The sequence below is a fragment of the Desmodus rotundus genome, chromosome 5, assembly GCF_022682495.2.
Source record: "Desmodus rotundus isolate HL8 chromosome 5, HLdesRot8A.1, whole genome shotgun sequence".
NCBI classification, from domain to species: Eukaryota; Metazoa; Chordata; class Mammalia; order Chiroptera; family Phyllostomidae; genus Desmodus; species Desmodus rotundus.
Genome location: NC_071391.1, coordinates 105779706 through 105794363, shown reverse-complemented (window position 1 = coordinate 105794363; position 14658 = coordinate 105779706). Strand labels below are relative to the sequence as shown.

The 14658-nt window shown below is 39.7% G+C and overlaps 1 protein-coding gene across 1 annotated transcript in view; it reads left to right on the top strand.

Moving 5' to 3' along the window:
* RMND5A (required for meiotic nuclear division 5 homolog A) overlaps window positions 1-14658 on the top strand; it is a 68813-nt gene that overhangs the window by 13938 nt on the left and 40217 nt on the right. The window contains exon 2 of the mRNA XM_053924232.2: window positions 5468-5610. Coding sequence (XP_053780207.1) covers window positions 5468-5610 — 143 coding nt within the window. The remainder of the gene's footprint in view (window positions 1-5467; window positions 5611-14658) is intronic.

Below are 14658 nucleotides of genomic sequence, written 5' to 3'. Positions count from 1 at the left end.
TTTGTACTTGTTTATTAAGTATATTTTATTGATTATGCTATTACAGCTTTTCCAATTTTTTTCTTCCCTTTATCCCTACTCTGCCCTGCACCCCCTCTTAGTTCATGTCCATGGGTTGTACATATAAGTTCTTTGGCTTCTCTGTTTCCTATACTATTCTTAACCTCCCCCCATCTGTTTTGACTACCAATTATGCTTCTTATTCCCTGTACCTTCTCCCCTTTCTTCCCTTCCCCCTCCCCACTGCTAACCCTCCATGTGATCTCCATTTCTGTGATTCTGTTTCTGTTCTAGTTGTTTCCTTAGTTTTTGTCTTTTAGGTTCACTTGTTGATAGTTATGAGTTTGATGTCATTTTACTGTCCATAGTTTTTGATCTTCTTGTATTTCTTAGGTAAGTTCCTTTAACATTTCATATAATAAGGGCTTGGTGATGATGAACTCCTTTAACTTGACATTATCTGGGAAGCACTTTATCTGCCCTTCCATTCTAAATGATAGCTTTGCTGGATAGAGTCATCTTGGATGGAGGTCCTTGCCTTTCATGACTTGGAATACTTCTTTCCAGCCTTTTCTTGCCTGCAAGGTTTCTTTTGAGAAATCAGCAGGTAGTCTAATGGGCACTCCTTTGTAGGTAATTCTGTCCTTTCCTCCTGCTGCTTTTAAGATTCTCTCTTTACCTTTAATCTTGGGTAACTTAATTATGATGTGCCTTAGTGTGTTCTTCCTTGGGTCCAATTTCTTTGGGACTCTCTGGGTTTTCTGGACTTCCTAGAAGTCTATTTCCTTTGCCACATTGGGGAAGTTTTCCTTCATTATTTGTTCAAGTAAGTTTTCAATTTCTTGCTCTTCCTCTTTTCCTTCTGGCACCCCTGTGATTCAGATGTTGGAACATTTAAAGTTGTCCCAGTGGTTCCTAAGCCTCTCCTCATTTTTTTGAATTTTTGTTTCTTCATTCTGTTCTGGTTGGATGTTTATTTCTTCCTTTTGTTCCAGATCATTGATTTGAGTCCTGGTTTCCTTCCCTTCACTGTTGGTTCGCAGTATATTTTGCTTTATTTCACTTTGTGTAGCCTTCATTTCTTCCTTCATTTTTCAATGAAGCTCAATCAGTTCTATGAGCATTCTGTTTACCAGTGTTTTGAACTCTGCATCAGATAGATTGGCTATCTCCTTGGCACTTAGCTCTTTTTCTGGAGTTTTGCTTTGTTCTTTCATTTGGGCCATACTTGTCTCAGTGCACCTGTTATGTTGTAAGGGGTCGGAGCCTTAGGTATTGGCCAGGGTGGGGCAACCCTCTTTGCTGTGTTGTGGCACAGTCCACGGGGGAGGGGTCAGAAAGGGAACAATGCCGCTGGCTTGTTTGCTGTAGCCCCACTTTCCAACAAACTCTCCTGTGAGACTGGGAGTTTCTCTCATGGCCCAAACCCCCACAATAATTTACAGTTAGAGATTTTGAGTCTGTATTTTCTCTTTGTCTCTAACCTTCAGCATTTTAATTATGATATGTCTTGTTGTGGGCCTCTTTGGTTCATCTTGTTTGGGACGCACTGTACTTCTCGGGTTTGTATGTCTACTTTCTTCACCTGGTTAGGGATGTTTTCCGTCTTTATTTCTTCAAATAGGTTTTCAATTCCTTGCTCTGTTTCTTCTCCTTCTGGTACCACTATGATGTGAATGTTGATACACTTGATGTTGTCTCAGAGGCCCCTTACATCAGTGTTCCCCAACCTTTTTGGTACCAGGGATCAATTTCATGGAAGACAGTTTTTCCACGGACTGGAGATGGGAGGATGGTTTGCAGATAATTCAAGCACATTACATTCAAGCTCACCTCCTGCTGTGCAGCCCTTCTGACAGGCCTGGACCAGTACTGGTCCACGGCCTGGAGATAGGGAGAGCCTGCCTTAAACTATCCTCATTGTTTTGAATTCTTCTTCTTCTTCTTCTGCCCCCTCTTTTTTTGCCATTATGGTTGGGTGTTTTCTGCTACCTTACTTTCAAATCTCTGATTCTATCCTCTGTTTCATTTTATCTACTGTTGATTCCCTCTAATGTATTCTTCATTTCTGACTGCGCTTTTTTTTTTTGTTTTCTATCTCCATTTTTATGTTTCCTATCTCTTTGTTGAAGTTCTCACTGAAATCATTGAGCATCCTTATAACCAGTATTTTGAATGCTGGTAGATTGCTTGTCTCCATTTTGTTTAGTTCTTTTTCTGGAGTTTTGATCTGTTCCTTCATTTGGGACATGTTTCTTTGTCTCCTCATTTGGCCTGCCTCTCTGTGTTTGTTTCTATCTATTGTATTAGGTAGAGGTGCTGTCTCCCAATCTTGAAAGAGTCGCTCCTGTAGGGCCCCGTAGCGCAGCCTCCCTGATCACCTGAGCCAGGAATGTCCCTTGTGTGTATTGTGTGTGCCCTCCTGCTGTAGTTCAGCCTTGATTGCTGTTGGCACCTCAATGGGGGAATTGACCCTTAGGCTGGTTGGCTGTGACTACAGCTGTTGTGCAGGGGCTGACCCTGTGGAGCAGGATTTGCTTTATCAAGCCTCTGGTTCCTGCTAAGTCTGCCCTTTGAGTGTGTCATTTGGGTGTGGTTGGGTGGTGGGCTGGCGTGATCTGACACCAGCCACCAGGTGTGGTGTTTCTGGGCCTATTGGGAGGTACAGGCCAAGGTCAACTACTTGGGGCTGCCCAGCAATGGGTACAAGGCATGCCAAGGCCAGATGCTGCTTGTTTGGGGTTTGTGAACCTCTAAGATATTTAAGGAACATTTGCAGCATGGGCTGTGACAGAACAGACTGTTTGTATGGAAAAGCTACTGGAAGTGGCTTGAGTGGGCCCTAAGTTGGGTGGAATGGGGTGTCTAGGAATCACCATGGCAGGGTGAACAGAGTTTGCCTGGTTGATGGAGGCTCAGATAATGGTATCTGCCTACTGGCTCTGTGGGATGAGGTCTCAGCAAAGGAACTGTGGCCTCTGCCAGCATTTCTGTCTGGGAAAAAGCTGTCCCTCCAGCTCTTGCCCTTTGTCAGACACTGCAGTTCCTCCCTGTATGCCCCTGGCATCTTTTGAATGCTGCCCCTGCACTGGAGCTCAGAGTGAGTGAGTGTGAGTAACTTCGTCATGGCCCTTTAAGAGGAATGCCTGGGACTCCAAAAACCCTCTGTCTCACTCAGCCATTATCACCACTGGTTTTCTAGCCAGAAGTTATGGAGACTTACCTTCCTGGCACTGGAACCCTGGGCTGGGGAGCCTGTTGTGGGGCTGGGACCCCTCGCTCCTCAGGGACGACATCTCCCCATTCTTCACTGCTTCGTGTGGTGGTTCGATCAGCTGGTTCAGCATCTCTTACCCTCCCTATCAGTCTTGACATGGCTTCTTCTTTATACCGTTAGTTACAGGATTTCTGTTCAGCTAGATTTCAGGCTGTTCTCACTGATTCTTGTTCTGTAGTTCAGTTGTAATATTGGTGTGGTTGTGGGAAGAGGCGAGTACAGCATTTACGTACTCTGCCATGTTGACTGGAAGCCAGTAAATGTTTCTTGTGATTTAGCACTATCCTTCTTTTCCTGTTACACCCTTACAAATGGAGGGTTGTTGTTTTTTTTTTTTAATAAAAGTAAACTTTCTTTACAAAGGGGTAACTTCCACTCTGTTTTCAGAGCTGCTTCTCTGTCTGCTGTTTCTCAAATTAATAAGCATATTTGGGAATGGGTGTCCTGCCACCCTTCACTTTTAAGATAACCAGAGAGCTAATTCCCTCACCTCCTTCAAGTCTTTGCCCAATGTCATTTTCTCAGTGAGGTCTGCCATGACTACCCATTTTAAGATTACAGTTGCTTAACCCACATATACTCCTATCTCTGCTTCCCCTCCCGCCCCCTGCCCAGTCGCATGTATCATCCTCTGTCATACTATATAGTTGACTTATTTTGTGCATTGTTTATCTTGTTCACCAGAAAGTAAGTTTTAGGGCAGGGATTTTGGGTGGTTTTATTTTACTGCTGTATTTATCACATAATAAGTGCTCAGTAAATATTTGTTGAATGAATGAACATGCTAGGGCTACAGTACTTTTGAGCTTGTTCTTGTTCAAATTCTTGGGCCCCATCCCAGACCTCTTGAATTAAAAACTCTGGAAATGGGATTCAGCTACTCTGTTTTAACTAGGTCTCCAGGTGATTCTGAGGCAAATGAATTAAAGGTTTTTTTTCTTTTTTTAATTAAAGTTTAAGAACCACTGCTATATAATATTGAGCAGGATTTCAGAAGCCAGGCCTTTTTCTTAGAGGCAGAGCTTACAGGTTTTCTTACATGTAGATATATAAGGTAATTGACAAATAATAACTGAGTTTGTCCTCCCTCCCTCCCTTCTTTTTTCCTTTTCCTGAGGAGGTAGCACAGGGAAAGAGGATATAAACTACAGTAAATTCTGGCTCATTTATCGTGTGATTCACGAAGTCCCCGTGATGGCATCTTTAGTGTCCACTGATCACTAGGAGGACAAACAGGACTTAGCATGTAGTCACACTCATGGCTAAGATTTATTACAACAAAAGGGTATAAAGCAAAATCTGCTCAGGGAAAAGGTTATGGGGCAAGGCTCAGAGGAAACCAGGAGAAATTTCTGAGAGTCCTCTTCCATTGGAGTCACACAGGACACATTAAATTCCTCTAGCATCAAATTGTAACACATATTAAGTGTTTTCTACCAGGGAAGCTCATTAGAGACATTGTACTAGGGATGTTTTATTAGGGACTGGTCATATGGGCTCCCTCTGCCTGGCATGTACCAAAATTCCAGACTCCCAAAGAAAGCAGGAGTTTAGCATGGTTAACCTACATTCTACCAGCAGTTTAGGCACAGTGAACCATTCTTTTCAGTTAGGGTGATGGGAACCCTCCTGAAGTCTAAGTTCCCAGATGCCAGCCAAGGGTCAGCCTTGCAAGCAGGCCTTTCTAAGGATAGCAGTCTCAGTCCTGTTATGTTAATTCATTTTGCACATAATGATATTCAAAGAAGTTTGTTATTTTTTATTCTACTTTATATAATATGTAAAACATTTAGACTAAATAGTCTCTCTTTAGGAAATATAGTAACAATTAAAATGCTTGAGAATGATTTGAACGGTGTAAGCAGATTGAATAAGTGAGTTCATTTATTGAAACATCTTTTGAAAAATGCCTTGGAAGTACTATGTGTAGTCTGTGCTGATTTTAGTAATTACAAAAGTGGTTTATCTCATGGTAAATTTTTCTTATTTATTCCACAAATAAAAATACAATATTAAGGTGACTTTCTTAATTTTCACTTGAAAAATATCATGAATGTGGCCCTCTGCTTCAAAGTAGACACCAATTTTTTTCACTTCCATCTTTCAGTGTTCCAAAGGGCCTATTTGAAATATGCCATTTTTGGGCTTGCTTTTGTGAGTAACCAATCTTTTTCTCTTTTTTTCTTATAGGCCAAGATGCTGAGTTGTCAGGGACACTTTCACTTGTTTTGACACAGTGCTGTAAAAGAATAAAGGATACTGTTCAGAAATTGGCCTCAGATCACAAAGACATCCATAGCAGTGTCTCTCGGGTTGGGAAAGCCATCGATAAGGTATGGTATTGAAGGAATGTTTTGGTAGTTTTTAGTGTCATCCTTCATCTCCTGTCAATGCTTTGATCACATTAGCTTTCGCAAATTATGCTATTCCTTTCCTTTCTGCTTTTAATAACTTACACAGGTCTGTTTTTTAACTGTTATTTAAGTTCCCTGTTGCTATTATTTAAAAACCAAAAAACCTCTTTTTACACCCTTGTTTTTTTACCCATTTGCTTATATGAATACAGTTCCTAGTGTCATGATGAGTAAATTCCCAAAGAAATTTTAGCCCTGCTATGAAGGAGTTTGTTTACAGTAGTAACTTTTCCTCCTTGCCTGAACAATTTCCTGGCGGTGACTGTCTGTGTCGTGGAATGATTAAATAAATACCCTTGCATTCGTTTCCCTAACTTATGTTGTCTTCCTATGTGCGTGCTAATCGCTTTTCTCCAGTGTTGCTTTATATGGGTGGGTTGGTTGCTAGCCAGCAAGGCTGGTCACTGGTGTTGGGTGATTTTTATTGTAACATTTCTTGAATTGTTGAGTTAGTGGTTTATTTGTAAGCAGTAAAGCTTACTTTAGCACTGGGTCAGTGCTAAAATTCATAGCCCTAGTAGGGCCTAAGAGAAGTGGCCTAAGATATGATAATTCTGACCACTTCAGCCACTGGAGCGTTTGTGACTGGTTATGGACACTTTTGTTCACACACTGTAACATTCTGAGAGTAGGAAGAACTTTTGGGGAGAGCTCTTTGTAGCAAAGCCATCTCCTAACTAGGTGATTAGTTTGTACACACAAGAGTGCTAACTGTAATATAGATAGAAACTCATGGAATCCAGAGAATGGCTCTAACTCATGGATAAACCTGTTAGAAACTATGCTATGGAACAGTAGTATCGAAAGGCTAAACTTGAGGCAACCTAAGTCAGAACTATGTGCTCCTAAGGAAATGTCATTAACTGGTAGATGTGGTGTGTCAGGACAGTAAGTGGCAGGGGCTCTGGGGACTGTCTGGGTAGCTGTGCCTTACAGAAGTGTTAGTGACCTTTCAGAGAGCTTTGATTACTTCCATAGTGCTGCGGGCTTCGACTCAGCAAAAGAGGCCAGAGAAGTGGTGTTGGTGGCAGCAGTCCCATTTCCGGATCAGTGGTGGCTGTTGCCAGCAAAGGCTGGAAAGGCAGTGAACATTTTCCGTACAGCTTTGAGGTTGTGACACCTGTTTGGCAACTCTGAGGGAGTGAACCCAGCTTGGGAAGAGGCTTTGGCGTCACACCTTTTGGGGCTATGGCACTGCAAGTCTTCAGTTGTTACCTGAAGTGACTGTTGCTGTATACTAGCCTAAGGACATGCTGGAATGGTGGTGAGGCACTTTAGAGATGATCTTCAGTTACTGTGAGGGGGGAAAACCCTCAGTTTCTCTAGGGTGAAGTAACTACTGGTGGTGGTTAGGAGGCTTCAGATTTCAGTGGCTGACAGTGACCAAGGTGTTGTAGTCATTTTGATGGTTCAAACTCCAGAAGGTTCCTGGAGGGATTGCTTGACCACCAGGCTGCCTGCAGTTATGACAGAGGGTGGGAAAGCAGGACCAGAAGATGCCATGACAGTGAGAAGAGCTGAAGCCAGTTAGAAGAAGTATCTAAGAAATCCCAAAGTCTGGGAACAGGTGGCGACAGCCTCAGCAACCAGACCTCAAGTGTGTGGACTACTGGCCACCAGGATCAGAAGCATTTGGGCAAATAATTCACCAGCTTTGCATTCTATCACTGGTTTCCCCATTTCCTAGTTGGTGTCTGTTGTCCAGTCCTTATCATCACAATCCTCTTTTACTTTTGTCCCCCTAGCTACTGGTAACTTGCTGAGCATGTCTTCCACCTGATCTAGCAAGTCTTCACAAATATTCATAAGGGCTTTTGTCAGGTATTTTTGGTTAATCTTTGAGACAAAGCACTCAAATGTATTTGGAACTGGAAATGGCAGTACCTCTTTGAGAATGGATACCAAGGGAACACATAGTGAGTAACCTCAATTCTGGCTTTTTGAGAAGGGATGTGTTTAAGGTGAATGTTCCTAATTAACATATTTTAATTTACTCATTTGTCATTCGAAGACATTTATTTCATGTATTTGGAAGTTACAAGGACTTTTTCAAGTAATTTTTTTGGTAGTTTTATGTTCTTGTGAAAGTAGTTTAAGCTCTAGGTGACCTAGATTCTTCTGATCTGTCATTTGAAACTATTTCCTAAGTTGATATTGAGAATTATTTGTTGAATTGTAGTCCTAGGCCATAGAAGAAAGCCTGGATCTTTTAGCCTAGTTCTCTAACATCTTTTAGTGCATTCTCTCCCAATTTTAAAAAATTTTTATTGATTGATTTTAGAGAGGAGAGGAGACAGAGACAAACATCAATTTCTTGTTCCACTTATTTATGCATTCACTGTTTGATTATTGCATGTGCCCTGACCCAGGGACTCAAACCCATAACCTTGGTGTATTGGGACGATACTCAAACCAACTGAGCTACCCAGCCAGGGCTGGTTCCAATTTTTCTTTTTCTTTTTTTATTGGCATCTGCTTGGACTCATCTCTAGAGGAAGATGTTAGACCACTAGAACTACCTAGACATTGTTCATGAGCTTCTCACAAATGTGAGGAACTCTGTGTAGGTTGTTGTCATATTAGACTCCATTGGCTTGAAAAGTTATCTTTGTCTTCTTTTTAAGTTTTGAACTGGAAAATTTGTACGAGTTTCCAGGACCACCTGCTGTAAAGGCTTGGTGGAATCTTATGGGGATTAGTGGTAAACAAACAGGATGGAGCTGAACCAATTGTGTCACAAGCCTTTAATTTTTTTAAATCCTCACCTGAGGGCATTTTTTTTTCATTGCTTTTAGGGAGAGAGAGAAACATTGATGTGGGAGAGAAACATTGATTAGTTGCCTCCTGTACATTCCCAGACCAGAGATCGAACCCACAACCTTTTGGTTATGGGACAGTGCTCCAACCAGCTGAACCACACAGGCCAGGGCCTGGCCCAGACCTTTAAAAACCACAACAGACAGACTTGAGTAATAACTGGAATGCTGTCCAGCATCCTGTGAGCACATGGTATGTTCTCATCCTCCCAGGAGGCCAGTCAGAGACACGGGGACTCCTCTGTGAGCTGGCGTTCTGAGTAAGGGACTGCAGTAACTTTCTGACACTAAATGATTTTTTCCCCTTTAGTGTTTTAATGGTTCTAGTTTCTTAAAATTCTGTAGTTATCACTTGTAAGCAGAAAATGTAAGCAGAAAAGAAGTTTGTGGTATTAGCCAAGGTGTTTTGTGTCTTTTAATGATTATAAACTTAAAATTGGAGGATTTCTGCTTTTATATTGACTATTTTCAGGTGTGCACAGTTTTATAATCACTATTTAAAATACATAATATCAGCTATTGGGTTCTATGGTGATTTTTTTTTTTTTTTTGGTAAAAAACTGTGTTGGTCTGTTTTTAATTTTCTCCCCCATTTTAAGAAAACTTAGAACTCTCTCCTGTTTAGGTCATTTTATTCAGTGTTCTGTTTGTCTTTTGACTTTTGAGTTTACTTCCTAAGTAAGAAAAGTCAGTGAAATGATTACTGCTTTAGAGGATGTGTGTGTGTGTGTGTGTGTGAAAATAAATGATGCTAAGAGTTTTAAGGTATTTAAAATTTGTTGTGGGACAGTTGAAAATGAGATACATAGTACATGTTATTTAGAAGATGTTAGTGGTCTAGTTTGGCTTTTTATATATGTAGAAGAATGGAAAAAAATTCTGAGGAAACAGGGATGGACTCTGCTTACAATAAAGTAAAAAGATCATTGTGCAGTTAATTAATTTAAGGTTTGTGGAGTTGGTGACTTAAATTTCACTTGGAAGAATGGGTAAGATTTAGAGCAGGAGAACAGTGAGGTATAGTTTCTGTGGGGCCAGGAAAGATGCTGAATGACAATTGAGAATATGCTTGGCTCCTGTTAAAAACTCTCAGGGACTTTGTTAGAGTGGCTGACCCTGCCGGGAATAGAGCAAGGTGAAGTTGGGGGAAGGGACTTGATGGAGGGCCTAAGGATTTGATTCAAGGAGAATTAGGGGAAAAGGGAGTGAATGATAAAAGCAGTTGAGGCTGTCATTTATTGAGTGTTGACCATGCTCAGTATATTTATTTATATCTCATCATGCAGGCACATTATTCCCATTTTGCATATGAGGACACTAAGACTCAGATACTAACATACCCTAGGTGTACAACTTGGAAGTGATGAATCAAGAGGTGGAGAAGATCTCAAGAATCTGCTCTTAAACACTGCTATAGTAGGCAATTAGGCCATTGCAGAGCTGGTAATGTTTTAAGGGGGAGAATAATGATTAAAAATATTTTGTAAACCACATTTTCTTAACTGATCTTCTGCCACTAGATGGAGTATCTACACTGGTGATGCAAATGTTGACTATACTTAAAAAACAAATGGAGTAATGCTATAAAAAAAGAAATACAGAATATTTTAAGATAGTTCTGGTGAGCAGTTTGGAACTGCCTTTTATGTAGATATAAGTGGGGTATATGAGAGGAGAAAAAAATATCAGAGGGCTATCACGTCTTGAGTTTAGCCTTAAGTGGTAGTTTAGATAGACTGTGTGGGTGAGGTCAGATGTGTTCTAGCTCTGAAGTTCTGTTATTAATATAATGGGCAAATCCTTGTGTAGTAGAGAGATGTTACTGTTAATGCAGGGAAAAGGGAATAACAAAGACAGAAAATTCACTCTGCTTAAAAAGAAAAATTGCTGAGTTCTGAAATAAAGACAGATAATTTGATATATATTTTGGGTGGAATTTTTAGAATTATTTGAAAGGAATGATAAAGTTATAAAGAGACAGTAGTGATTAAAAAGACAAGAAATTTTCCCTAAAAATAAAACATCAAACTAATTCCCCTCCTCAGAATTACTAGTGAGTAATCCAAGAAAATATAGTAGACAATGTGTCTAAATTTTTGCAAGGTATTTTATAAAAATCTTATATTTTTGTGGTCAAGATGGAAGATGTTTCTTATGGGGTTTGAATAGGACCAGCCATATTCTCAGTAGGCAGTTCACTTCAGCCACAGTGCATGTTCTGAGGATGGGCTTGGCTCCTCCAGGCTTGGCCACAGTTATTTGTTGCAGGGAGGGTGTCTCAAGGTCCTTCTCTAGTGTCTTTCTTATTAGAGCTCTTACAGAAAGAAAGACTGGGAATGTGTGAGCCTAGGAGTGATTAGTAGCCCTTGAGAGAATTGGAGAGACCCTGGTTACCTGAGCCTTTCTTTAAATCCAGCTTGTTTGGGCAAAAGAGATTTGTTTGTAGGAACGAAGAGTCCTGACTCCCGCAAGCAGCTAGATGCTCTCTGGGTCTCTTCGCTTGTATTGGGTTTCAGTGCCTATGAAACAATATTGGTTTTGCCCTTTCAGTCTCAAGAGCATTCTCAAAAGAGAAGATGAGTTCTGCTTTCTCTGCTCTCTGTTGCATTACATCATGAGCTCTAAGCTACAGGCCTATCTTGTTCTTACTATACTTCTGCAATGAACAGAATGAAACAGCATTATTTAGTTGATAATAGTAATTATTTGTTGAAACAGCATTATTTAGTTGATAATAGTAATTATTTGTTGAATTATAGTCCAGTCCTCAGAGGAAACCCTGGACCTTTGCAATCAGATCTTATATTAGGATGTAGGATCAGAGAATTTTCCTGGACCTGGAGGTGGTACAGACCCATTTTTTGCCTGAGGCTACAAAATGAAATAGCTGTGCTTGGTTTAGTGTCCAAGTCAGGTTGAGTTGAGAGGGGGAAAAAGGATCTTACACATACTAAGCTGTGTCAACTAATCTAGTCTGTAATTTGTATTCAAGTGATTTATGTTTTCTAAAATGAAGATTCTTTTAAATGTAGAATGGAAGATTTGGTGGCAAGACCTGCCTCTCAGATTCAGCTACGGTATATTGAAGGCTTCCTGTGGGATAGGTCCTGGTAGAGTTTTGTGTACATTATTTAATTTCATCTTTACCAATGCTTTGTAGGGATTATTATCTGCAGATAGAGATGTGAAAACTATGTCTTTGATTAAGTAACCTCCCTGTGATCACAGAACTAGAAAGCATATGGAAGAGCTGGTATAAAAACCCATATTTTAAGACTTTTCTTAAGTGGAATTCCTTGAGGGAATTAATCACTAGTGACCTGAATTTCTCTCCACTTTATCTAAATGGTAAGAGGTATGTGCCATCTTTGGGAGAATTAGTAAAATAGTCACTCAGATTTCTCTAGTCTGTTCAGATAAATAGGTAGTCAGAGAAGCAGCTCACCATACCAAAAGGTGTGTAAAACCAAATACAAAATAATTAGGGGATAGGGATGCAGGTGTGACAGATCGCTAAATTATAACGAATTTTAAGGATCTTAAAAGCCAAGCAGAGTATTTTGGCATACCTCTGACCATGCCACATTACTCTCCATTGTTTATAAAGTAAAAACTAATCAGTTTGGCTTTATCCCCCTTCTTCACCCCCTTTCCTTGATCTGGCAGAACCTATCTGGAGTAGCCAAAGAACTTATATGAACTAGGGGGTAGGGGTTGCATGAGGGAATGGCAGGTACAGGGTAGAGGGGCGCTGAGGAGGAATATTGGGACAGCTGTAATAGCATAATCAATAAAATATATATTTTAAAAAAGAAAACCAAAGATATGGTATAAATATCTTACAGTGGTGAGAATGGAATGTCTAAAAAGGTGGCATCTACATCTAAAAAATGCATCTGCATGCTGATTATGACACACTACTAAATTTATTTTCTAGTCCATAGTTAGCAAAGCACTGCTGTTTGGTATATTCCTAAATACGGATTGTTTCATCATAGGGCATGTGCCTTATCATCAGCTTTACTAGGGTTGCTAAATTTTTCCCTGAAGGGGTTATATCAATTTGCAATCCTACCATTATGTATGAGTTCTTCTTTCTTAGATTCTCATGTATGCTTGGTGTTATCGGCTTTTTAAAAATTCTAAATTATTCACATGGATGAACATCTTTTTCTATGTTTGATTTTTACGTTTTTCCCTTTTGTGAGTTTCTTGCTTATTTTTGCCCTTTTATTTTTCCCTACTAGGTTGTTGGTCTTTATTTTTGATTGGTAGGAATTAAAAAAAAGCTTTTGGATACTAATCTTTTGTGGGTTATATGTGAAGTAGATATTATTTCAGACTGAATGGAGCTAAAATACAAATCTTATTCTCTTGTAAGTTTTCTTTGCAGTATACTCTTATTCTTAAACCAGATTAACTGGATGCCTAGAAGGGAAATTTATTCCTGGTAGGTACAACAATAGCCCAAAAGTGCCAATTTTTCTTCAAGAGTAGATGGGGGAGTTAAAAAATTAATAGTATTAAAGAATTGGCACTTAGGAATTAAAACAAATGCTGCATTTTATCATGTACTGTTAACACTGTGCTCAATAATTTTATAAAGTGTATTTCAGAAATGGACTGGTTTTGGATGGTGAACAATGGAAACCTAAGGTCTAACCAGTCTGTAAGCATGCTCATGTTATGGTTAAAGTGATAGGACAGTCTGTTTAGATTTCAGTTCATAATTTACTCCTCCTCTGCCTCAGCTACCAGATTTTAAAACTTAATATGTCCAGAATGTGAATGATGCTAAAAGTACATGAGATGGCTTATGAATTAGTGCGTCTTGGGTTTCTCTTTCCAAGTCATAACATCTTCTCTAGGCAAACACACTCTTGAATGTGTGCTTTGCTTTTTTTTTGGAAGGTTAACATAGTCCTTTTATTGTGGGTCGAGCAGGTATCAAATAGTAAGACAAGGCATTTTAACTAGTGAGCGTCCCCCTTACACAATGTAGAAGAGGGATGGTAAGCTTCATGGTCTTCAGTCTTGGGATGAAGATGTCCTTCTCTGTATTACTCCTTCTTCCATATTTCTTTTGTGTGTTCTGTTTTTGATTCTTTGAATACTGCTTCACATTTAAGAACATCTTTCCAGGTCCTTCCTCCCCCCCTTCCTGTCTTAATCGTCACCCAAGGATATGCCTAGTGATTTTAGAGAGAGAGAGAAACATTGATGTGAGGGAGAAACATTGATCCATTGCTTCCCATACGTGCCCAGACTGGGGATTGAGCCCGTAAACTTTTGGTGCATGGGACCATGCTCCAACCAACTGAACTACCTGGCCAGGGCTTTTCTTCTTTTCTCAGAAGGAAAAAGTTTAACAAAACAGAAGTGTTAATGATAGCTACATCTCTGCATTAGCCACTTGGTTGGTTTAGAGTGCTGCTGATTTTCTGGGCAGCCTTGCAAACTAGGTTGGTTGCCTAGCAACAGAAGCTGCAACTGATCTTAGCTCTGATGCAATAGTGAGAATGTGCAGTTATAACAAAAGGAGTTGCATTTCCTCAGCCTCTTTTTAAAATAATTTTAGCTTTCATTTTTACTACAAGTGAACAGAAAATAGCCTAGAAAAAAAGTATACTTATCTACCTTAGCGGTTTAAATTAGAAAATCAGAATGGTAGAAGGGAGTTCAGAAATTTTCATTGAATGTGTTGCTTATTCACATTTTAGCTGTATTTTCCAAGACTAGCAGGTTAAGTTATATTATTTGAATATAGTAGAGCTATCCTGAATGTTAAGGGTGTATGATTTTGCTCACCTGTATAGACGTGACAGTGGTACATAAAGGTACCATCGAAATAAAGGTACATGAAAAGCATCATTGTAAAACTGTTTAAATTTGTTGAAATATTAGACTCTTATATTTTAAAGTTTCCTAGATGATCAAAGCTTCCTTTTGGTATGTAAAGGAAAGATTTCAAGGAATTCTTCTGTTTGATCTGAACAGTTAACTCTGGTGGTAGTTACTAAAATTTTGACTTAATGCACACTGACAAATAAAATTGTCTGTTTCAACTTGGTCTGTGCTTTGAGCTGAGCAAAGTTGTTTTATTTCTTTGCTGTAGAACAGACATCTGGTATATTTATTGGGAGTTGATGAG